This window comes from Hydra vulgaris, chromosome 15, assembly GCF_038396675.1.
Source record: "Hydra vulgaris chromosome 15, alternate assembly HydraT2T_AEP".
In the NCBI taxonomy this organism is placed as follows: Eukaryota; Metazoa; Cnidaria; class Hydrozoa; order Anthoathecata; family Hydridae; genus Hydra; species Hydra vulgaris.
In genome coordinates, this window is record NC_088934.1 from 30,953,873 (window position 1) to 30,980,000 (window position 26,128).

General features: G+C 27.0%; 1 protein-coding gene across 4 annotated transcripts in view; it reads left to right on the top strand.

Moving 5' to 3' along the window:
• LOC136091274 (uncharacterized) overlaps positions 1-26,128 on the top strand; it is a 182,726-nt gene that overhangs the window by 98,566 nt on the left and 58,032 nt on the right. For all 4 annotated transcript variants that reach the window (XM_065818612.1, XM_065818610.1, XM_065818613.1 and 1 more), the window contains exons 8-11: positions 2,066-2,267; positions 19,353-19,475; positions 20,520-20,645; positions 23,731-23,856. In XM_065818612.1, coding sequence (XP_065674684.1) covers positions 2,066-2,267; positions 19,353-19,475; positions 20,520-20,645; positions 23,731-23,856 — 577 coding nt within the window. The remainder of the gene's footprint in view (positions 1-2,065; positions 2,268-19,352; positions 19,476-20,519; positions 20,646-23,730; positions 23,857-26,128) is intronic.

Sequence of the window (26,128 nt, forward strand, 5' to 3'; positions counted from 1 at the left end):
AATTTTTTTTTACCAGCTGGTAATGGTTGGTGTTTGGCACTGATTTAGCTTAATAGGTGACACACCTAGAGATTTAAGACTTTCTTAAATAGATGCGCATTCTTCATATACAGGCTCAACTCTGCTATAACTTTGATCATTCGATTCTAATTTTTAATTATACTCTGTTCCCATTTATAGCAGCTACTGCATAATTACTACCCAGATTTAGCGGGAATATCATGCGGTTGAAGAGTTATTGCCATTGATAGAGATATCTTCACATTTCCGATAAAAATATAGGAGGAATTATTTCCAAAGAATCATATCAACTAAGCATCACTGTAAAAAACATAAGAGTATAATTATAAGTTTATAAATTTATTTAATTTAAAATATATAAAAAGATTTGTATTTTATAATATCAACTCAGCATCATTGTGAAAAACATATTAGCATATTTATTAGTTTATTAAATAATTAAATTTTAAACTTATAAAAAGATTTTTATTTTCTTCTTAAAAAAGCATTAATTGTTTTATTATTTCTTTAGTTTATTTAATTACGATTTGAATCATTTTAATCATTGAAGTACTATCAAAATTGCTATTTACGTTTTTTTTTTCGATTTCCATATATTTCTGCTTTTCTGAAATTTTCTTTCAAATGTTTCAAACTCTAAAGTGTATGATAATAGCAAATAATAATGATAATATGATAAGATGATAATAGCAAACTGTTTTAAACAATTTTCCAGAATTAAATAAATCAGCTTTTCATAATAATTCGTGTTTTTCATCAATTAAAACTATTTATAGGTCTAGAGGACTTTGTCTTCTTGTTAAACCTTGCTTTTGACAGTCAACAGTACATTTTAATCCAATAGATCATTTTACCATAGTTTTCCGACTTAAATTTATTCAAAAAATCTAACATTAAAACATTTCACAAAATTAATTTTTAGAAAAATACCATTAACATTATTAAGTCTATGGTTATTTACGTATTTTATTTTAATATCCAGATAATTGGATGTGTCATATTACATGACTTTCTCTTATACAAGATTAAAACGCATTTAAATTTTACTTCATTTGCAGATCATTTAACATTTATTAATTAGTAAAATAAATATAAATACCCTACAAAGTAACAGGAAACTATTATTTACAACAATAAATCAGAAGCAATAATGCCGTAATGGGGAAATAAAAGATTTTATTTATTAAAGAAAAAAAAAAGTGTTTTATAAATACAGCCTTTTACAAAAAAAAAAATTAATGAATGCGTTTGGATTACTGTCTAATTAAGGTTTTTACACTTAAAAAAATGCTGGCCTTTTTCTAAAAACATTAGCTTCTATAAATAAATTTATTATTTCTAATTATTGCTCCATATAGCCTCGAAAAAGCTTAACAATTTTTTTTCAATATTTGGAAAAATAATTAATTTGGAAAACTACATATTATTTTTTGTGTGTAGGGAGGGGAGAGGAGAAAGAAGAATACCTGATCTCCTCCTCCTTCCTATACTTTGAGCCTACCCAAGCACAAAAAAATATAAATAAAGTATAAATTTATTATTGCCCTTGAAAAGACTATAACAATAACTTTTTAGAACATAAAATTTAAATTTAGCTGATTTTGTCATAAGTTGTAAAAAAAAATAAAAAATTGTCAAGGTGGCATCAACATTGTGACCGTCAAAATATCCTAAAATAAATGCCTTAATTATCTAATTTACATGTAACAAAGGTGGTCAAAAATATTTTCAGTTTGAAATTTGTATCAGCCATGTGGAACCTTGTCTACGTACAAAGTATGTAGACAATCTTCGTTTGGTTAACAAAATATTGTTATTTAACAACAAAAAAGTGTTTTGCGAAAAATCCCGAATCAGTATAAATAAGAAAATTGAGTCCTGAATATCTCAAAAACTGTAAGAAATTGGAGGATTTCAAATTTTCTCAATTTTCATAAACCCTATAATATATTTTAAAAAATCAGCAAAATCCAAAACATGGAGACATTATCCTGCTGATTTGACATGGAATTAACCTATATACAAAAAGTATTAAATATTTTAGATAAAGAGGTTACCAGATATTGGAGTTTATCAAAGTATTACTGCTTTTATTGATAATTCTAGTTGTTTATATTGTGGATATAACATTAATATTCCGATAAAGTTATACTTTGAAAGTACTGTAGAAATTGCTTATAAATCATTTCTAACTAATTTTTTTGAAATAAACTGTCCTAATCAAAATCAACAACATCAGTTTCCAGGTAAGTTTTATATTATCTTATAAGTTTTATATTATTTTATTAAAAATTCATTTTATTAAAATTTAGGGATATGTCTTTCAGAATTTCATTGATAAAATATTTGAAATTTTAGTCTTTTGATGTCTTTTGAAACAATTTATGTAAATATAATGTAATATAAGGCATTAATTTATTTAATTTTTTTTATTTTTGAAATTGTTATTTAAAAAAGATTTTTAAAAAAATGTTTTTTCGAAAAACCCAACTTCAAAAAACCCAAAACTAAAATTAGATTTTACTAAACTTAAACGGCTGTTTTGTAAAAAATTTTATGACGATCAAGATTCTCTTCTCAAAATTTGATTTTGCTAATTCCGGTAAAAAGTTATAAGCAAAAAACCGATCCAAAAATTTTTCGTGGGGAAGTGTAAACATGCACTTATGCATTAGGATTAGCGCAACTGAATTAATTATTAGCTATTAATTTTTATCTTCCGCGCTCATCATACGGAAAGACTTGAAAGCAGTTTGAAAAATGTTTTACAACGCCACCATGTTGAATCACAAAAAAAACCCCATGAGTCAACATTCCGAGAGTTGAAGGCCAGTGTCCAAATACATCTGAGGTGCTAGAGAAACTAAAGCAAGACGATGAGGCCAAAAAGTCAAAGCAATTAAAGGAAAGCAAGATTCACTTGAGTCAAGCTTTAGATAAAACTCAGAAAATTCAAAAACATTCAAAAGGAACATTTGAAAACTCAAAGTAAATTTTTAAATAAACGGCTGCATCAAATGTTTGCATAAAACTTACGTTAAACTTTTTTGTTTTAATAACACAAGTTGAATCACAGCGAGTATTTTTTAATAAACAATATATTCAGCAATGTAATCTTAATTATAAACTAGCAGAAAGCAACCCGCAATACGGGTTATGGTCCGTCTGTTACATAGTTAATTTTTAGCGGTTGTTTTCCACCTTTTAAAGTTGTGAAACCTTAACTAATACCCTTTTAGAAAAACGCCTACAAATTGAAAAAATTAATCCATTTGTAAAACTAACTTAAAAAGTATAAGGAGGTAAAATAATTTACCATAACTTAACATAAATTTAACATTATTTGAGTAATTTTCAACTTAACATTATTTGAGTAACTCAACATTATTTGAGTAATTTCCAACTTAACATTATTTAAGTAATTTACAACTGACATAGGCCATATGAGTTTTAAGCAGAACCATTTTCCTTGACATTACTAAGTTTATCACAGTATGTTTTTAGTGACAGACACAAAATAATAACACTTCATCATGTTTTATATTGAAACTAAATTCTTGTTATTTTATTTATATCATGAACTTTAATTAATTATTAAGATTAAAATGAAGTTAACTTAAATTATAATTATTAAGATTATTATGAAGTTAACTTAATTTATAGAGAAGTTGTTAATTTTTTGGTATCCGCTTGATTCATTTTCCTTTAAAAAAGAAAATTGTTATCTTAAAAACGTTAAAAGCACACAACTAAAAAAACTTATTTTAAATTGAGTACAAATACGTTTCAAACAAACAAAATTTAATTTACAATCAAACATGTGTATAACAAATTTAAAAAAATATGTAAACTTTGATCTTTATATTGCATCAATGCGTCATTTGACAAACCTAAAATAAAAAGTATAACAGATAAGTAAACATAAAAAAAAAAAAAAAAAAAAACTGGAAAATAATTTACATGCTTTCGGTAACTTGTTGTCATACTTCAATTGCTGTCATGATGCAGCTTGTCGGTGTTGTTTAATGACGCTATTTCATGTTGGGTTTTTGTAAACTTTAGTTTAATTTAAAAGACATCACAATAGATTTAAAATATTTTAATTAAAATGCACAATAACAAATGCTTCAAGGAGCCAAACTATAAACATTTAAGATAAAAAATCAAATTGAGATATAAATAAATTGCATTTATAAAGCTAAATATATTGTCTTGGCTTTAGTGAATTTTAAAAGCAGTGACTTGAATAAATTAAACTACCAATTAATTATTTTTAACCAAAGAATGTAGCATCATTATATTATGATAAGTGGATAATGAATCAATTTAATATATTTAGTTTGATTGGTGAAAAAACAAATAAAATTTTAATTCTAAAGGACCAAAACAAATCAAATATACAACATAATATATTATTAAAAATTACAAATTAAATAAAAAAAATACAAAAATAAAAAAAATTACCAAAGAAAAAGCAGCAACAAAAAGTTACAAATATCTTTACTGATAGAAGACATCTACAACCTTTTGGTTGCTGTTTTTCTTCGATGTCTCCCAACACCCCGGTATGGGATAAGCCCTCCACTCGTAGGAGGGCTCATCCATACCGCCATTACTACGCTACTTGTTAAAGGACCTCTCATAGAGAGGCCCTTTGTTGGAAGGTTGTTGGAAGCGATAATTTCTGTAGTGCTCAAATGTTAACGAATCTAAAATTACAAACGCTCTCAAATGTAAACGACTAAAATTACAAATAGAAGAATATAATAAAAATTATAAATATTTGCAATTTTATTTAATCAAAATATTAAGCACAACCTCACCATTTTTACAAGTAACGGAAGATGAAGCTAAAAATATTTTTAAAAAAAATTAGAGTAAATTAAAAAGGGTTGAACATGTGAAAAATTTTATTTTAATAAAAATATGAGTAAAACGTGAATCGTTAAAAAATGTCATACTTAATAAATAACTCTTTTACCTATTGCATATATTTCTCGATACAAAATATATAAAATATAAAATACAACCTTACCAGTTATGTTTCTATCAGACACTAAAGACAAAAAAATATACCTTTGAATAATCGATAAAATAGAATAATCGATACAAATGAATAATATATAATTATATTTTACCTATTTCCCTCATTTCCTCCATAAAGTTGTATAGAGTAAGAAAAAAGACTGAAAACTAACTAAAATAAAACTAAAGATAACTATAAACTAAAATAAACTTTAAACCATAATATCTATACCTCAGAAGAAAAAAGATCGGTTGTCCATTTTTTTGTGAAAATGTATGAGACCTTTTTAGTTTTTTCAGTATTTACAGAGGTATAAAGACTGTTGTAAAACAAAGTTAGGTCAATTTAAAAGGTCTGGTGTCACCACAATGTTCAAAGGAAAAAGGTCTGTTGTCCAGGAAGGACTTTTCACTTTTTTTTTTAATTTTTTTTTGTGTCAAAATTATATTTCATGTGCCTTAGGACAAATTAAATAAAACAAGAAAAAAATTACATGAATTTAACCATCATGAATAACCAAATAAAGACTTATTATTTTAATATTTCCTCTCTTCGAAACAATTACTAAATGTGACAACCGATCTTTGATTTCTGAGGCACAGATATAAATGCTTCATTTATTTAAATTTACTAATCATAAGATTTTTTTATTAGTTTTGTTCTAACTATCCTAGTAGAAAAAATAAAATAAAAAAAAGTAATTGAAGTTTTTAAAATTCCAGTTACAATGCAACTAAACAAATACCTATTAAAAAATATCTAATAGCAAAACACTGACTTTTTTACTTTTCGATTCTATGTCTAAAAAATGAAAGCACTCAAATGTATAAACGTTAAAATATCTACTTAATTTTTTTTAAATAAATTCACTTAACAAATGTAATCTTATTAAAATTTACTTGATATAAAATAATAAAAATCTGTTTTTCTAAGAATTTTAAATTTACTTCTCTTTATTATTGACAATATAATTTTAAGTAGGACCTAAGTTCTTGGGCTTATTATATAATATTATAAAAGCCTACTGTTTTACTTTAAAGTCAACAACCACATTTTGGGTGCGGATTCACTAAACGTTTGTAACTCTTGCATAGCTTAATTAAAGATACAGAAATCGTACGTTCCGCGTTGTTTTCCTTACTATTTGGTATTCACCTATCTTTTGCAGCATTTCCGTAAAGTTAGAGTTGCGCATGAGTTGCGCTAAACTTACGCAAAGACTTACGCCAAAAGAAAACAACCGATTGATTTTTTTTTTTAATGAACCAAGTTTTTGTAACTTTATAAAACAATCTTTTCTAATATCGAATTCATATAAGTTCTAACAATTTTAAACATAGGATTATCACTATATAATATTTTTTACAGCCTAATAAAATGAAAATAGTAATTTTATAAAGCTCTGCAATAAAAACTAAATATTTTTAATTAAATATTTATTTAGTAAAAAGTATTATCATAAAAATTAGGAAAATAATTTTAAGTAGAAAAGAAGGAGAGAGGTTCAGAATCAATTGATTTAAAAATACGTTATTAAGGGCAGGTAAATTTTGACATTTCTTTAATGTAGAATTATTTGACAATTGTTTAATATAGAATTATTCTGGCTATAAATTTTTCATTTTCATCAATCATAAATATCACGTAAATTTGTCTATATAAAATACAAATAATTAAAAATTTGTATACTAATTTGACCTAAGCTTGAACAAACTCTAGGAGTTTGTGTAATTCCTAAATAACAATATATTATTGCCTTCGATTTGCAAACAAATAGTTTTAACTAGTGTTCTTTGTACAATACCGAGTCGAATTGGTTGACTTATGTTAATTCGGTCTAAATAACATGTACATCATCTTCATCGTTGTCCATAAAATTTATGTCATCTGGAACATCTAATTGTACGTCATCTCCATCAATGTCCTCAAAGCTTATGTCATTTAAAGTTTCTAATCCTAAGCAATTGCAAAAGTTTTTATGGAAATCGTACGTAAAATATATTTTTCAGTATGTTATTAGGGTGACCTCTTTTTTGACCTCCAATGGTTTTTGAGATAACTTAAGGATTACTTCACATCACTATCTACCTGAAGGTAAACTTTTTTGAAATATATTTTCTTTGATGTAGTTGGCTGATTAAATGGTGCAATCATAAGTGTTAAAAAGCAAAAACGAAACCTGCATAAGGATTATATTCTAATGTTTTTTTTAATTCAGAATTAGAAAAAATAAAAATCTTTATCTAGGATACTTTTTGATAACATTTCTGAAAAAGTGAAAAAGCCATTTTTTAAGTAAATAGTCTATAAACCAACTCTTTTAAACTTCATTCATAACAGTCCATAAAGTAAAGGCAGCTCATAGCTTACGAAACTTTTCTTGCTTAAATTAAGCTGAGCTGAGTTTTTAAAAAGTCAGTTTTTAAAAACTTATATTACAGAATTTAATTTTATTACGAATATTAAATTGTATAATATAATAACGATAGTAACATGAACATTTTAATAGATAATTAGATTTTTTGCTTTAATACAAAAAAACCTTTAACGCCTAAAAATTTGGTTTTTTTACACCACCTGAAATCAACGTCAAAGAAAACTTTAAGTTTTATAATCCATTCATAACTTATATTTTATAGGCTTAATATAATATAGCAGTAAGCTTATCACAACAAGATTATAACCATTAAAAATAGTTTAAAAAATAGAACTTACTTGTCAATAAAACAGTTAAAACAAATAAAAGTTTCTAACAAATAAAGGAAACAAATATAAGTAATATTAAATTTTTTGAAATAGCATCAACTTAACACACCGCTTACTTATTTATTAGATTATTAATATTGTGAAAAAATTATTTATAAACTTACGTTTGTAATTACAAAAGTTTACAAAAGTAATTTGTTTTATTATTGTTTAAAAAAAAGAAAACTATTTTGAAAGTTTAATCTTTTTTGTATTTTAATATTTTATAAGAAACGGTTTTTCAATGTTTTCAAAAATATTAATTTTGTCTTGTTGGTAATTTTATCTTCAACTTTTATCTAATATGCAGGTATTAATATATTTGCATTTGACAAGCATATTTTATTCCAGAAACTTTTAACGTAATTAAGTTCTTCTATTATTGTTTTTGTTAAAAAATGATATGGAGTCTTTTTTCTTGTTTTCACGTTTTTAAAATAATAAAATTCCACACCTACTTTTGTCTCACACTAATAAACATTTGGTTCAATAAGAAAATTGGATTTTTTTTGTAGTATTGCTTGATATTCATTTAGATAATTTCTTATTATTTTAAATAGTATAGTTGTATTAGACTTTGGTTGAACGACTTTATATAACGTTGAAATTGATGATTCTATTAAAAGAATTTCACTAAAATTACTATTCAACTCATTGGATGCTTGCATCCTTATTAATGCATTTGAAATAATATGGCTAGGGTGACAATTTAATGTGGTGCTTGTTGCGGTTTTGATAAAGTTAAATTGTCTCTCTTCTTTTTCAGTGTTTGCAGCTCTACCAGAAATAATTCTTAATTGATTAGCAGTATGAGTCACTAGACAGTGGAAATATTTGCCATAAAACTTTCAGAGTGTTAAAACATTCAAATTTTCTCCAAGATTAGATATAAACAACACAATATGCTTAAATGCAAATACATACACTTTTTATATGAGTTCGTTGGTGCGCTCAGGTTCTGGTTTGAATATTAATTCTTGAATTTGGCACATTGTAATAAAAATATTAGTGAAAAGATTTTAGGGAAATTTCAGCTGACAATATATAAATGTTTATATTATGCGTGATCTGTAGTAAACAGCTTTTTCTACATCTTTCCTTTCAAAAGAAAGTTTAATAATTCTTTTAATTTCTCTTTTTATGTTTTTATCAAAATGAAGGGGCAGTTTTCCAAGAAGATTTTTTATGTGATTAAAAACGTCATGAAGAGTTTCCATTAATGACTCATATTTTTATAATCCAATTTCTGGTAAACTGATATCAGATTGATAAAATATGACACTTGGAACTCTTTAAATACCAAACATGGTTGTTGCTAAATTTAAATCCAACATTTGTTTTGATTTATTTTTAGTGAACTTTACAATGCGTTGATTCAGTTCGATTATTATTTCTTTTTTTTTTAGATGCATATAAAGCTTGTTTACGTTATCATAAACTTTCCTCCTGAATTGCTATATAAATAGGACTTTCCGTTTTCAATTTTGTAAATCGGTGCAAGCTCAATGTAATGAATATAAATAATTTGAATGTTGTACTGCATTAATGTCACAAACCCAGCACATATAATTTCCTCCCTTTTCCAGGCTTTCTTCAAATTGGGCTGCAGGACCATCACTTTTAAAGAATCTCATTTCATTGTAAATCTCAATACCATTGATCTTAATAGGGTCTTCAATGTCAATAATATCATTTATTCTTTTTTTTTGAGTACAAAAGCATTTCATCCTAAGGTGAACATCTCCCAAAGATATACCATATAGGAGCTTTAATAACCGCTTGAACGTTTATGGTTTTATAATATTTTCGTTGCTATTCTTTAGATGCATAATGTATTGCTGGATCAAATAAAAATGACAGTAAAATGTGACTGTGGTTGCATATAGTCGAAGTATCATGCTATAACATATGATGTGTCTTTTGTTCAAAGTTTTTTAATTTTATTTTCAAGTTACTTTTTTCTTCATCTTGGTCGACATCCTGCATCTCATTAGTTCATTTTAGATAGCTAATAATTGATGTACATGGTATTTTTTCATATTCTTCATCGGTTTTGATTCTCATAAATATCCAATAATTTTTTGTTATGTATATAAGCGATTTCAGTTTTTTTGCAGCCTGAAAATTTGTTTTTTCTTTGGAAAAAGAAACCTTATGATTCGTTAGCCTAAAAAATATATAAATTTAACATAAGTATTTATGTATAAACCGACTTTAAACATAGATACATATGTTTTAATAAATATATGTGTTATGTATAAAGTAGGTTTATACATAGATAAATATGTTTTTTTTAAGTTGTAATGAATAACAAACATCTATTATTTTCTATTGCAATCAAAGCCTTGATAAATAGGTAAAAAATATATAATTAATGTATTTTTTTTCCAAAAAATAATACTAACTAATTTAGTGAATATTATTTTTTTGAAAAATGAGCTAAAATAAATTAAAGGTCTTTAATGTTTAGAAATAAAAAACACATTGTAAAATATAAAAATACATAATAACAAATAAATTAAACCTATGAATTAATCTAAAACTTAAACAAAAAAAATACTTTTAGTATAATTTTACTTTATTTTTTTTCTTCAAACAACAACATTTCTTTCTCCAATACCTCTTCTCATCTCAGATAAAGTTGTTATATTGACACCACTTTCCATTAGAAATTCTTTGAATATTTGCCCTCTATTGCGTAGCATTTTACTTGCACTATTAATTATATTGTATTTTCTTGCAAGACTAGTGTAGTTAATCTTTTCTCCACTTTTATAAACATTTACCTCCTCAAGACATAAATTCAGTTGGTCTTTATATGCATGTGGTGCTCCGACATCTTGTTAGGTCTTATTACGCCGTATCATTAAAAAAATGCTTTTGTTAACCTTCAAAAATAATTGCGTGTACTTTAATTATAAAAAACTTTAAATTGAAGTAAAGACTAGTATTTATAAAATTTGAATCAATACATGAAGCACTTTGAGTATAAGAATAAAATATTTGTATATATCATACACACAACACACACACACACACACACACACACACACACACACACACACACACACACACACACACGCACACACAAAACGTTTACTTTATCTTCTTTTTCTCTACACTATAAGATCGCTGTTCTGCTCGCTAAAATGGTTCCATACTTGCTGTTAGTTGATGCTTATTTCTAGTTCGAAGAGAAATATTATTTTTATATGTTCAAAATATTAAGAAAAATAACTAAAATTACATTTTCAAAAATTTATAATTGCTTTTTAACTTTAGAAAAATTCATATTTAACTTACAAGTAATGTTTCTTTCATTATATGCAGCTATTTTTGCAAATCCGCAAGTTTGAGGATGTATTATAGATACCATTGAAATTTCTCTATATAGTTTAAGTATCTTATAAAAGCTTTATAAAAAAGTTTACCAATCGACTAATTTATCGCGTAATTGAAGTTAAAATTACGGTATATTTAAAATGTTAGCATTAGCAATAATTTCCAGACCTGTGAAATCTCATGTTCTTAGATTCTGTTTTTAATTTAGACCTTGCTTGGTGCTGAAAATATTTTAACTATTGCAAAGACATTTAAACAATAGAAAACTCATTGAGATCTCCTAGCATCTCTTTTTTTAAATACTTTTAATAAATAAGTAGATAACATAGTAATTTTGAGTAAAAACAACGTGTTTTTTATAAAATTATCAGCTTTAAACAGTTTATAAATGTTCTTGCTTCTTTGATCTATAATCCTATCCAAATTAAGGATTTTTTGTAATTTCATTTACGTCACTTTGATCCAAACCGACAGAGCAAAATTGCAAACTACCTCAAATATACACTTTACAAAAACCCTAAATACTGTCTGTACATTCTTTTATTTAATTTTTTTTTTTCTAAACATAAGTAAATAAAGTTTTCATAAAAAATAATGAATTCCAAAATTATTTTATCTCATTCAAAACCTAAGTTATAGATTGTCAAAGTTAGGAATTTTGTTGGAAATCTTAGTTTAAATTTTACTGACTCGTTTGTATTACGCCTAAAGGCTCGCAAAAGTTAGCTATACAAATGTTTCTATTTATATCTTATATGTTGTTAACACATAATATAAACTTCTAACTAAATATTATTTTAACAAGAAATGTCAAATAGAATATGAAAAACGCAATACTATCTTTTTATATATAAATTTTATTTAAAGCGATATCAAGATTAAACATTTTCTTTAAATAGGCAAGTTGTTTTTAGGATATTTTTAAAATAGAAATGTATTTGCACAAAAGAATTTAAAAAAAGTTTTTTAAAATTCTCTCATTCAAATATTTTTGTGTTTAAAAATTGATATAAAAAAAAGCAAAATTTTAAAGATTTTATTACGTTCAATAATTATAAATTTAATTGCAGCGGAGTCCGTAATACCCAGCATAGCGAGGGTCATTCCTGAAGGTTAAACGTATATCTATCCACAGTAACAATATCAGATTTAGAACATAGTGCAGGCGAGGAAGAATTTAAATATAGATAATTTAAATTTTAAACATTGTAAAGAATACATTTTTTTCCAATGCTTTTATTAACTCTTCGTCTCTGTCTGTTTGTCTGTTTGTTTGTTATAGATTGTCAAAGTAAGGAATTTTGTTGAAATTTTCCGTTTGAATTTTACTGACTCAACTTAACTACGAGTATAAAAACAGCGCATATACAAAAATCGTTCCGTAAAATGTTTTTCTTCCGATTATTAAAATTCCATAAAATTCAAGTCAACTAAAGGCTAGGCCTTACAAGAATTTGTCCTAAACAAAACCTAATGTTTATAATTGATCAATATAAACTAAACTTTATCAAAAAGTAAGATATGCTATTATAAATATATATTGAAAAAAGTCATTTTATGGCAGGTAGTATATTTAATTTACATCAGATAAATTCCTCTACAATTAAGGGTCGTAAATTACTTAAAACTCCACAAACAACATATATGTAATCTATGAGATCTAGCACTTTAGTGATAGCTTATTTTTACATTACATTACACTTTGCTTTTCTATATTTTTATTTTTTTATTTATTTAATTAAAGTTTATGTATTTGATTGGTTGTGCCTCAGATAGTCCACAATGGTTAACGCGTAAATTTTAAAAAGTTAGTTGCAAAAAAATTTTTCTTTTAAATTTGCACTGCAATACGTGGAGTATTTAAATGTAAAAGTCGATCTAAAGGCGATTACAAGAATTTTGTAAAAGTATACTATTAACAATATATCATGAAATCTTTACAAAGGCTACTAAACAACAATTTTTGTGCTGCCTACTTCCCTTTTCAGGTATAACAGTAGTTAAAACTCGGACTTCGCGGGAGCTTTTTGTATTTTGTTTTTACGCTTCTAGTCAAACACAACTTTTAAAAGTATTATTTAAAAACTTTTTTGTTTTATTTATTATTATATTTTTATGTATTATTATTTTTTATGTATTATTATTATATTTGTTATGTAAAACCCTTAATAAATTGCGATTAAAGTTGAAGAAGAAGGTATGTACATACAAAATAAATGTATAGTTTCTTCATTTTACTTAATAAAGTGAGATTTTTGTTAATATATATTCGAGACTAAAAATGTTAGATTTTTTTTTGTAAAAACTATATTCAAAAGTGTTTTCGTATATGAATTAAGCCAAGTTAAGCTAAGATTTTTTATGTAACTTAAACATTAGATATTCTAGTTAACATTTTTGAAACAAAAGCTCCACATAAATCTTCTATTATTTAAAATTTAATTTTGATTAAACAATACGACAAAAACATTGCTTTTTGAATAAAAACTTATTTCATTTTTTTTTTCAGAATCCCAATCAATGATGAGAGAGATGACTAGAAAAGGACTCTACAATGTTATGAAACATTGCCCAAAGAAAGAAAATTGATGACAACATTGTGTTTTTAGAAGATCATCTTATAATTATTACAAAATGTACTGAAAATGAACAAAGTTTACTAAAAAACGCCTTAAATACTTTCAAATTTAATTTATTTTTAAAAGGATAGCTGCTAACATAGAAGAACGGTTTTTGAAGCACAATGAACTATTTTTTAATGCTATTATAAGTTTACACACCTGTATAATAAAAAAGCCTAGTTGACCATCAAAAGATTGTGAGGTGTTGAGTTTGCCAAGCAAGAGACCTAGAACAAAAGCTTTGAGAGACCAAATATCTTTGAAACAACTAACATATGCTGCTAAAATGAGTCAGCGTGATGTAGGACATTGTGGCGCGTCTAGAATAATGAAAGATTTTAGTTGTTCACCAGAAAAGGCAAAAAAATACAGAGAAAACTTTAATTCCATTCAGATGAATGTTATAAAAAAAACACACATTATTGGAAGCATTATCAATTTTTGTGGTAGCTGATATGACAAGAAGACAATATGAAATAATTACTGCAGCCAACAAAATATTTATCCATTTTATTTACTTTTGAAAGAATCAAAAAAACAATGTTATCCGCCACAAGATTCAATAGGAATTTAAAAAATGTGTTGTGAAACTAAACTATAAAGTTTTGGAAACCTTGAACGAAGAAGAAAGAAGCAATTAAGAGATGTTATCAAAATGGGGTTGTTTTGGCTTACAGCAGCAAACATTTAAACAAAAATTCCAAAATAGTAAAGATAGTGAATCTAACAATTTTAAAAGTTTATTTGTGCTTTTACGGCTTATGTATCATAATAGTAGCCAGAAGATTATTCGGCGAAACCCAGTGCTCTTATCTACAAGATATTGTCGCCGAATATGAATTCGTTTTATCCATGATACTAAAGCCTTAACAAATGAAGAAATCTGCTATGTAGAAGATCAGATAAAAAACTTAAGAAAAACCGAAATACCGAAGTTTTTTGTTGGTATTATACATATAAAGCATACCTTGGCATTTACAATAGTTGATGCAAAAGTGTGTAATGCTGCAACCAACACGACATTTACTCTGAGGTGCTATTTATTTGGACTAACGTCAAAAGACTTAAATAATTTAACCATAAAAAACATAGATAATCCAGATGCCTTTAATTTTGGTTTATTGATATTACATGCAAGGATTAGATTTTTTAAATCTTTACTACACTTTTCACACCGCATTCCCATAAAAAAGTTGCAAGCGAGAACACAAGATAATAAAATAATTGTGGCCGAAACAAAACACAAACATACAAAATAAATTCAAAGAGAAAATTGGGCTGCTGGTGTATATTACAACTGCAGGTTTCAGGAATACTTATGATGGCAACATATCAAGGAGATTTTTCTCAGATCCTCAAACCTCATCCTGCATTACAGGAGTTAACATTGAACTTATTAAAAGTTGTAGTATCATTTTGGAAACCTTGTCAAGTGGGTATAAAATAGGTATCGAAAAATTTGAAAAGTTTGCAGAACTGAGAGGGGAAATTTATGTTGAAATTTATGGAAGTTACCCAATCAATCCTACCATGCGCAAGATATTGAGACATGGTGCCGCAATAATTGACCAAGCTATATTGCCTATTGGTCAATTATTGGAAGAGGCGGCAGAGGCTCAAAACAAGCACTTCGTGATTATAGTCAGAATTTCTTGTTAAAATTTTCAAGAAACATTTGACTTTTTCAAGAGAAATTTTCAAGAAAATGTTGAGCAGTGCCAGAAAGAGGCTCAAGAATAAAAGAATTTCTATTTCCACTGAGGCATTAGAGTTCTTGCTACCAAAAATATTGAACAAACTACAACAGTATGAAGAGGAGGCATCTAGCGAAAATGAATTAGATTAATGTTTATTTTTTATCGTTTTTTAAGTATATTTTTTTACTTCATGTTTTTTTTTAAGTATATTTTTTTACTTCATGTTTTTTTTTCCACCTTTATAGTAGTGTTTATTTCACCTTTATAGCATGTGTATTTGTATATTATCTTTTGTTAAAACTGTTTGTATTTGCATCACATTTTTTAAACATTTTTACACTTTAAGCATTTAATGTTTTGTTTGAAGATTAACACTTTATGTTATTGTTTAGCTTTTTTTTGAGTTTTTCAACTTTTTATTGTATAGTTTATATGCATTAGTGTGTTTTGGGTAAAAAGAAACCTGCCCAATTATTTTAAATATGATATTACCATTTCAAACTGCTTTTTATTGCTTATCTAATTGATAAAAGCCATAAAATAATTTTCATCCACTTTTGACGTTAAATACTCCTCTGAACGCCGGACCTTTGCGGAGTTATAACCACAGCGCGCAGTATTAAAATTTATGAAACTACGCTGCGTTTGTAACTATTTAAATTTAAAATGGCAATTTTAAGTTCGAATACTGAAATATTTTATTAGGACAAACCCACGAAATTGATTGTAGACTTGCCTACTAAAGGCGAAGTTTTAAGATATTTTTACCCAAAACTTTATGAAATAATTGAAAAGAATTCGATCAAAAGATGCATAAGAACGCAATATTTTATTTTATATAACCAAATAACTGCAAGAATAATGATAATTAAAAATATGAACAAAAAATATTAAAAAGTTTATTCCAACAGAGAGAGTCGCAAAAGAGAAGCCAAAGAGTTAGAGCAAAAGGAGGAATCTACCTCTAAAAAAACTCAAAGTTACAACAATTTTTATCAAATAGCAATTGTATTAATGAAAATCAAGAGTTATTTGTGTTAGAAAATTGTGATAATGAAGAATTTCAATATAATAACTATGATGAAATTGAAAAACAATCAACCAAAATAAAACGTAATAAAGTACAGTAACAGTAGATATTGATGAACTTATTATAAAAACTTCAACATTTTATGGGCTTTTTGGAATTTCTGTTGGAGTACAGACAGAATTATTAGCATTATATTTAAAATGTGAAAATATCAATTTCAGTAAAGTAAAACTTTCCAAGACAAATGTAGAAAAAATAAAAAAAAGGTTTATATGTAAGTGAATCAGAATCAATTAAGGGAAAAATTAAATAAAAATATAAAAGTAGTTATTTAATATTGCACATTGATTCAAAAAAAGTTACGCTTTTAAATGAAGGCTATATTTCTGAAGTAAATGAATGTCTAGCTATTGTTATAAGTCCAAACTGGGATTTAAATACAAATGTGAAACAAGATGATAAGTGCTAAGCATAGTTGACAATCGGGGATATGATCAAGCATTGGCATGTTTTAATGTTATAAAAAAGTTTGGAATTGAAAGCTTTATAATAGAAATTGCTGACACAAAAGCTTTATAATAGAAATTGCTGACACAAAAGCATGTAACACTGGTTGTAAGAAGAATTGTTAAAGTATTATAGAAAAGCTATTAAATCGACATCTCAAAAATGACATATTTTACATGCAAAACATGCAATCACTAAGCAATGAAGCTTACTCAACCAATCATAAAGTTTTTAAACCTAGAGGAAGAAACAGTATTTTCAAAGGCTGCAATTTATTTAGCGTCAGTTCATGCAAAAAACTTTCTTCAATCAAGTCTAATTGTTTCTGCTGCTCATAATGATTTGTGTACAGTTAAAGAGATAATAAAAATGAAAGATTTTGATGCTAATGTTCCTCAAGCTTTAATTTCAAAATACCTTATACATAGTTGTTATATTCTGAAGAGACAGTTGTCTTTTATTTATTTGATAAGTGTCTTGACGATAAAGTTAAAAAAAGTTAGTATGTCCACCTGTGGATTTGTGGAGTTAATTTTCCATTTTATAAATGTAACTGGTCTAAAGCAATAGTTAATAAATTGTAAGAAAAGTTTAACTTTTTATAAGGAAAATTTAACTGAATTTTTATGTATATTATTTACAAAACGTGTTAGTAAAACCTTTAGTCAAAGTCTTTTACATTTTTTACAGTTTGCTTTTATTGCTCATCTTAATTATCTGCAATATTGGGGTTCCTTATTTAACAAACTTGCAATTTTTATTAAGTTTTTTAATGAATATTTAAGAATATTTAGATAAATATACAATTAAAAACATAGTAAAAATAGGTCTTCAAAAGAAACCAGGTCATATTTCAAAATATGTAATCTCAACAAATTTTAAATATTTTGAGCTCAAATTTTATACGAACTTTCCTAATAGTAGAGCCAGCTCACACAAAAAAAATTATTAGTTTTTTTGGTACTTGATTCAATTAAGATAGCAATTTATCAAATAATTGGTCAAAAATGACTTCTTTAAAAATAATTAAACCCTCAGGGAGGACAGGAAAATTGAAATATTTTCAAAACTTATTTTGCAATCATCTTGTAAAGCAACATAGAATAAGAAAATAGGGTGGCAAAAATATAGTTTTTCTTACTCCTAAAAACGTCCACAATATTATTTGCTCGGTAATTATCCACAACATTATTTGCTCGGCCTAATGTCCATGATATTATTTGCTGGGCCTAATGTCCACAATATTATTTGCTCGGTAACGCAAGTGATGCAACATACATTTAAGTTTTTTTATTAGGCATTGAAAAAAAAAAAAAATCACATATACCTTTTACCCTGTTATATATACCTTTTACCCTGTTGTGGCCTCTTCAACCTTAGGGAGGTAGTTGATATGTGTTATTTAAATAACAGTTTTATTTTCTAATCTCAACGATAGTAATTATGAAAAAAAGATAGGTAAACCAAAACTTGGTCTTAGTAGAGCGCCGTGTAATATTAAATAATAATTAAAAAACACTTAACAGTAGTTGTAGCTACAGAATAAACTAAAAAACAATTAAAACCTGTACATTTAAAAATAAAATTGCAATTGCAACTTTTACTATTTATTTTTTCTAATTAACTCTGTGTGTTAAGTATTATTATAAATGCTATATAACTTATTGCACAAAGTAATTAAATGATCTATTTCTAATTTAATTAAATAATTGAATCTTTCTAAAAATGAAAGATTCAATTATTTTACAGCGGAAACATCATGGGTCAATATCTATTTTACTTACATTATACACTGCATTTCCAGTCAATTTTAAAAAAAAGTTTTAACTTTTGACTAGATTTAGAAAATTAAAAAGTTTATTTATAAATTCAATTTTATCTATCAAGGTCTTCGAGCTAATTTTTTTAATCAAACAACTCTAAGTAGTGAACTAGTGGTAACAGTTTTATTGCTTTTAAAAACTTTTTTGAGAGTGATTTAGGAAGAGCTTTACATTAAATAAAAAATCAAACCTAGATTTTTATTTTTTTTGTAACTAAAAAACTTCTTTCAAAAATTAAATTAATTTATTTATTTACTTGATTCAGTCGAAATAATGATTTAATGATTGTTTTTTGCTCCCCAATTTTCAGGATACCATTACAGTTTTCTTTTTTTTTTTAACTGATGTTCTAAAACTGTTTAATTATTGTTATGTTATGTTATTATTTTATTCTTTATTATTATTAGTTATTATTAATATATATTTATTATATATTACTTATTATTTATATTATTGTTATTTTATTTTATATTGTTATGTTTTAATATTGTTTTGTTAATAAATTTTATTATTGTTATATAATGATTGTATTTTCTTTAGACTTTAATGAATGCATGAAACCTTGCAAATGGACACATAGTGTTGTCATAGATGATGAGGATTTCTACAATTGTATATGTGATTCTGGGTTAAAATTAGATGATAATAACTACAGTTGCATTGGTAAGTTTTTTAATGTCTAAAATGTTATGTGCTGTTTAAACTCTTATTAATAATGAAGCACTTAATTTAGATAAAACATTAAATATATCCTTTTTGTGGGTTTCTCAATGGAAGTTTCTCTCTTTGATAACTCCTATACATTTTCTTTGGGGTTTTAATCTGGGAAGTTACCAGGCCAATGCAATAGTGAAGTTTTTTGAGAAGCTAATATTTTTGTAACAGTTTTTGCGGTGTCATGTGGAGCTCCATCTTGCATAAATGTTTCTTTCTTATTTAGAAACCACTACTTCAATTCATGTAAAAGACATGAATTGAAGTAGTGACAATGTTTAAACAAATTTTTTTATTAATTCTATTTCAATAACAATCTAAATGAATATTTGCCAGAATTCACGTCTTTCATATGTTAAACAATCTATAAAAATATTAACAAAAAAGAATATCTTGCCTATTTGTTTTACAGTAAAATTAACACATGTTAAGTTTGTAACCTGATTCTTTGACAAATATTATTGTTTTCAATGTATTCAGATTTCCTTGCACAACATATTATATATCTGAGTTGGTTTTCTCATTCTTGTAAAAGATGTTTTTAAAAAATGTTTTTGAATGTTGGCAATAATATGACACCCAATATTCAAATTACTAAACATTTTTAACTAACGATATAGTTCTGAACATGAATTTATAAAAGTTGGCGTTTTTAAATTTGTTGTCATTTACCACAAATACAAACAACAATTTTTTTGTGCTTAAGACAAGTTTTAAGAACTTGTTTCAAGGCAAATAGTCTTAAGTAAAAGATTTTTATTTGCATGACATGACATGAGAGATGGCAGTCTCTATAGAAAAGGCAAAAACTTTAGGCCACAAAGTATTTTTTTCAAGTTTTGATCATAATTTTACATATGTATGAACATGCACAAGTTTAGATTTTGTTCTAATGATTGATGTTGTATCATGCTGCACTTATATTTATGTTGCTCTTATAATTGACATGTTTGGACTAATTTTCTTTAAATGTTACTTTATAATTCCTTTCAGATATTAATGAATGTGCAAACTTGACTAATTATTGTAATTGGACAAACAGTGATTGTGTGAACACCAATGGAAGTTACTATTGTACTTGCAAGTCTGGGTGGCTATTGGACAAAAACAGCTGTGTTGGTTAGTTTTTTTTCCAGCTTCCCAGTAACTGTGTTGGAAAGTTTTTTAAATGCTTAAAAAAATGATTTTAATTATTTAGTGATGCAGCGATGTGATAGCCTGATTGTGGCTAATAATAGGTTTTAATGTATTTACATAAGGGTATTATAATATTATTAAGGATGTAAAAATATACAAATACATCAGCAGTGACTCTTTCTACTAGCCTATGTCATTGGTAATCAGCAACCAATTAATCAGCTTAACCATTGGGCGAATAATCTGCTGATGACATTTGTTGATTATTTGGTATTGGTTAGTTAGCCAAACCAAACTGGTGCATTGGCGCACCTTATATATGCAAATTGCATACCTAATGTTAATATATTCACTTTATATACATACATTAAACTCTATCATCAGCCTCAATTGGTCTTTGCCATCGGTACATCATTAATATTATTTACTTGTTTCTATTTTTATCTGTTAATAAATTAATAATTGTGTATGTTATTATTAATCAATATTTATTACCAAGCAGTTTAGCTGCAAAATATACTCATACAAATTGGGTTTTTGACAAATAAAGTTGTTTTTTTTAATGTATGTTTGTATTTTTGTTATATGTTGTGTGTTATGTATGTATGTTTTTTAATGTATAATTCACGTTTTTTAATGTATAATGCACTCAATGTTTTAATAATAGCTATAAAGTAGCACTATAATGCCATTATTAAAACATTCAAAATGTTAAAATCTCGAGATATTGTTCTGGATCCAACCTTTTTAAATTTGATGTTGTAGTTTTATGTTTGTTTTATTTTAGAGTTTTGAATTTTATTTTTTTATTATATTCATAGTCATTCTACTCCATGGTTTTTATCTTCTTCTGCAGCTGCTATACCTAATCGAAATCATGTTTTTCATCTTTTTCAAAAGAACAGGTCGCAACAGAAAACCAACACCTATTTATTATTGCAAGAAATCAATGCAAAAAAATGCTAGCTAATGCTAAGCTCCATTATTCCCAGTTTCCTAAATCTTGCATCTTATCTCAGAAGTTAAGCTTTAGAGGCCTTTGATCTTAAACAGTGTCTTTAGCAAAGATAGGTCTAACATTCTATCTCTCATTTATTGAACTGACCTCATTAGCTCACCAAGGATTACGCTGAACTCTTTGCAAAGAACTTTTCTTCTGATTCTACTCCTTAATCCTATGGCAATATTCTTACTTGCATTTCAGTAAACAGGTTAACTTATTGTTAGACCTTCAAATCACTTCAGCTTGCGGTCCAGACAACATTCCTGTTATAGTCTTACAAAAGTGTTCTCCAGAACTTAAATTCTTAAATTCTCTTTAAACTCTTAAAATCTTAAATTCTCTTCAAACTGTTTAATAAATGTTCAACTGAATATTGTTTCCCTGCTGGAAAATAGCATTTATGTGATGGAAAATGACATCTGTAGTTCCAAATCTGGTTAACATTCTGACCCTAACTAACTGCTGTCGGATCAGTTTCCTATCTGTTATTAGCAAGGTCTTTGAATTTTGAATCAACAAATTTCTTACATCCTCTTTTGGGTCAAATAACTTATTGTCATATAATCAATCCGATTTTTTACCTTCTTGCTCTACACCTAATTTGCTAACTACTGTGAGTTAAAGATTTTATCAAGCATTAGATGGAGGCAGTAAGTCTAGGGATTTTGCTCTTGATATATCTAAAACTTTCAATAAAATTTGGCATACTTGTCTTTTTCATAAGCTTGTTTCATTTGGTGTATCTGGGAAGTTTTTGAGATTATAAAGTTATTTCTTTCTAACCGCTTTATTAAAGTCATTCTTTTAAAAGCCAACATTTTTCGAATAAATTCTGGGGTACCTCGAGGTTCTATCCTTGGTCCTGTTTTGTTTCTTATCTACACCAATGATCTTTCTGACAATCTTACATCTAAAGTGGCTCTTTTTGCTGATGAACCTATTCTACTTAACTTTATTCTCCTGTCTTGACAAAAAGTTTAATCTTTTTAATCACTTAGAGCAGGCTAGTTATCTTGACTTTTATCTCACTGCTGTAACGGATTGGGGTTTGCAGTGGCTTTTAAATTTTTAAAGTAAATTTTAACTCCTACAAAACAGCTATTGAAACTGCAAGCAACTACTGCAATATTATGGACATTCATATATTAATGAATAAGCTCATCTCTCTCATTACATCTTCTTGCACCTGCTGAGTTTGCTTCTCTTTATCTTTATCTTTATCATTATCTTACACCTGATTACATTCTCTACAAATCTCTCATTTGCTCCTGTATGGAATACCATTATCATATTGGGGCTGGTTCCTCTAATGACACTCTTTCTCTTCAAGACAAGCTCTAAAAATTTATTGTAAATGTAGTTAGACCTGCTCTATCTGCCAAGCTTGAGCCTTTCTCCCATCATTGTAAAGTTCATCTCTTTCTCTTTTCCACAAATACTGTTTTTGTCGCTGCTCAAAGGAGCTATCATCTCTAGTTCCATCAACTAAAACTCATTCTCGCATGACTTGTTGTTTAGCCACATTCACATTCCTTACTGAACCTGTCCCTGCATGCTCTTAAAACATGTATTCGTCTAATTTTTTTCTCTGCATTTGAACCGTTGGAAACTCTCTCCCATGTTCATGCCTTCCTGACTTATACAATCTACAACTTTTCAAGTCTTCTGTCAACCATTTCCTTGCTCTTTAATAATATTCTCTTTTTTCTAGTAACTCTTAACTTGATAATGGCTGCTTGCAGCCTTATTTTAAGTGAAACTAAATAGTTTTATTTTTTACCACTAATGGATATGTAAAACAACAATTCTTTTGAGCTCAAGACTTCTTCAGACTTGTGGCAAATCCTTATGGTTTGTATGTGAATTCTGTTCATCGTTATTGCAAGTCATTTTTTTCAAAATTTGGTCATCATTTGACTTACTTATGAACATATGTTCAGAGTTCGTTTTTAGTTTAAACAATTAGTGTTACAACATAAATATGCTGCACCTATATTTATGTTGCTTTTATAGTTGATGTGTTTTGACTAACTTTTTTTTATGTTTCTTTACAATTGTTATCAGATATTGATGAATGTGCAAGCATGGCTAATTATTGCAACTTGACAAACAGTGATTGTGTGAACTTCAATGGAAGCTACAATTGTACTTGCAAGTCTGGGTGGCAAATGGACAACAACAGCTGTGTTGGTCAGTTTTGTGTAATGTTTGTTTATTTTATTTTAGCCTATTGTTTTTATGGTTAGCCCCTATGACCATATTATTTACTAGGCATTCACGATAGTTTATTTTAGTCTTAAGCCTGCATTATTATGTATTTAAATTTCTATTGTATCCATAAATATAACTTATATAACTTAGGCAGGCGCTAATCCAATTTTTGTTGCAAAGCTTCTGAATGAATGTGTACGTGAGTGTCAGGATAGTCATTTGGTTATTGAGTGTGGTAACCAAATCCAGCACGATATCTAATGTCCGTTTTGTTTTTGTGGTGTATGTTAGAAGAAGTCAGTGCTCACCAGCCACAAAGAATATATTTATAATTGTTTATGTGACACACGGATCGCAAAAATTGACCAACGGAGTCATTCAGTTATGTAGATATGAGATATTTAATTCATGTTATATACATACATGCGTATTTATAAAAATTAAATAAAATCTTGGTATTGTCTATATCATTTATATATGTCATTTTCAATAAATGTGGATTTATCTAAAAAATATTAAACTGATTCTAAACTTTTGCAAGAGACTGTACCTAGTATGCACTAATATATAAAAAAAGAAGGCAGATATAAAAATTAACAAAATACCATGGAAAATAGTGGTAATGATAATGAATAAAGTAAGTAATAAACAGTAGATAGCACATAGTACTTCAGAGTGACTTATCTTTTAAATTGGAATATGCTTAATGTATGTTTATGTACATTTATATCTGTATATACCAACTCAGGAATAAGCGACTTGAAAAGATCTGAACTCTGATAAAAATAGTATTTGATAAAAGTAAACAAACGTGTGGAATATAGTTAGACAATAGTTCAGGGAATATAGGTCTCACCTGATGAGTGAAGACAACTCTTTACTGCCAATAGTAAAAGTTAATGACAGATTGATTTATCAGTAGAGCCAGCTAATTTACAATATAATTAGTGGACACTTGAAAATAAAAAAATAACTCAGTATTGAATAAATATATGCAGAATACTATATGAAAGTGAATCAACACAGGTCATAGATGTATCATCGATCAAAGGGCCTCTAGCAGACTGAAAAAAATTAAGTTAAAAATAAAGATTGATTACATAATAGCCATAAGAACGCTATTGACGGCTGTATAGTGCAAAACCAAAACAAACTAACTTATCAACGTCAGATAAAAATCCTTCGGAGCTAAAAATCTAACTTATAATATACTCAAGTAAAGGAAATACAACCGAAGTTTAAGGTGCAAGCTCATAGAGTGACTATAAGATAATAAAACTAGAAAAAGGTTATTGATTTAGTGGCTCAGCCACCTTTTAAAAGATGGATAAGGTAATTTTTTAAGTAAATGGACCTGCTTTGTACAGAATAAATGCTAATCGTTTTCTATTCCTGTCTTATTTTGGGGTATTCTGTATGTAGAAAGTATATTGTATTTTTATAAGACATAGAGTGCATGTATTGTGATATTCTTTTTTTTTTGTTCTGAATATAATATATTGGTAAATCATTTTATTTTTCTTTGATGCTTTTCTATCCATGTGGACAAAGATCCAAGTTTAGGTATCTCATAGAGTTAAGATAGATGTCAAAATAGAACCACCTATGTGAAGGTTCTCCATGTTTCTTATTAAGCAGCTGGTACATTCTTCTGTTATATTTTGTCTGGTTTTTCTGAAGCTGAGAATTAAGAGTTTGAATATTAAGTATGAAGAGCATTCATTACCAATAAAATAAATTTATCAATTTAAATGTTTCAGTGTCAGTTGTTGTTTTGTTCCAGAATATAATCTGTATGGATAGTGGCCAGATTTTCATAGGGTGCAAATATACTCCATTCATTTGTTTATAAACGTTCTGTTCTCTATTAATGCTCCCATTAGATGTTTTGTTCACGTCTTCTATGGCTTGGCGAAGAAATTTTTTATAGTGTGTTTATCCTAAAACAGTAGTTTAGTATGTTAATCAGATGTCTAGAATTTTTATGTAATTATGTTTAAGTCTTCTTATATTAGGGGCATTTGTAAAAGCCTCCTTGTATATTCTTATATTTTTTTCAGTGTTGAGTTAGTAATAATATAACAATTTGTATTTCCTCAATAGTTATATAATAAAATAACAAACATGAACAACATAAATAGTGTATTTCCTGCGTAAAATTATTTTAGATAGACAAATTGTAACACGGCGGAAACATGTCCTACCTGCTAAATGCGGTCTTGAAGAAACAGTGGTTGTTCAGTTATTACGA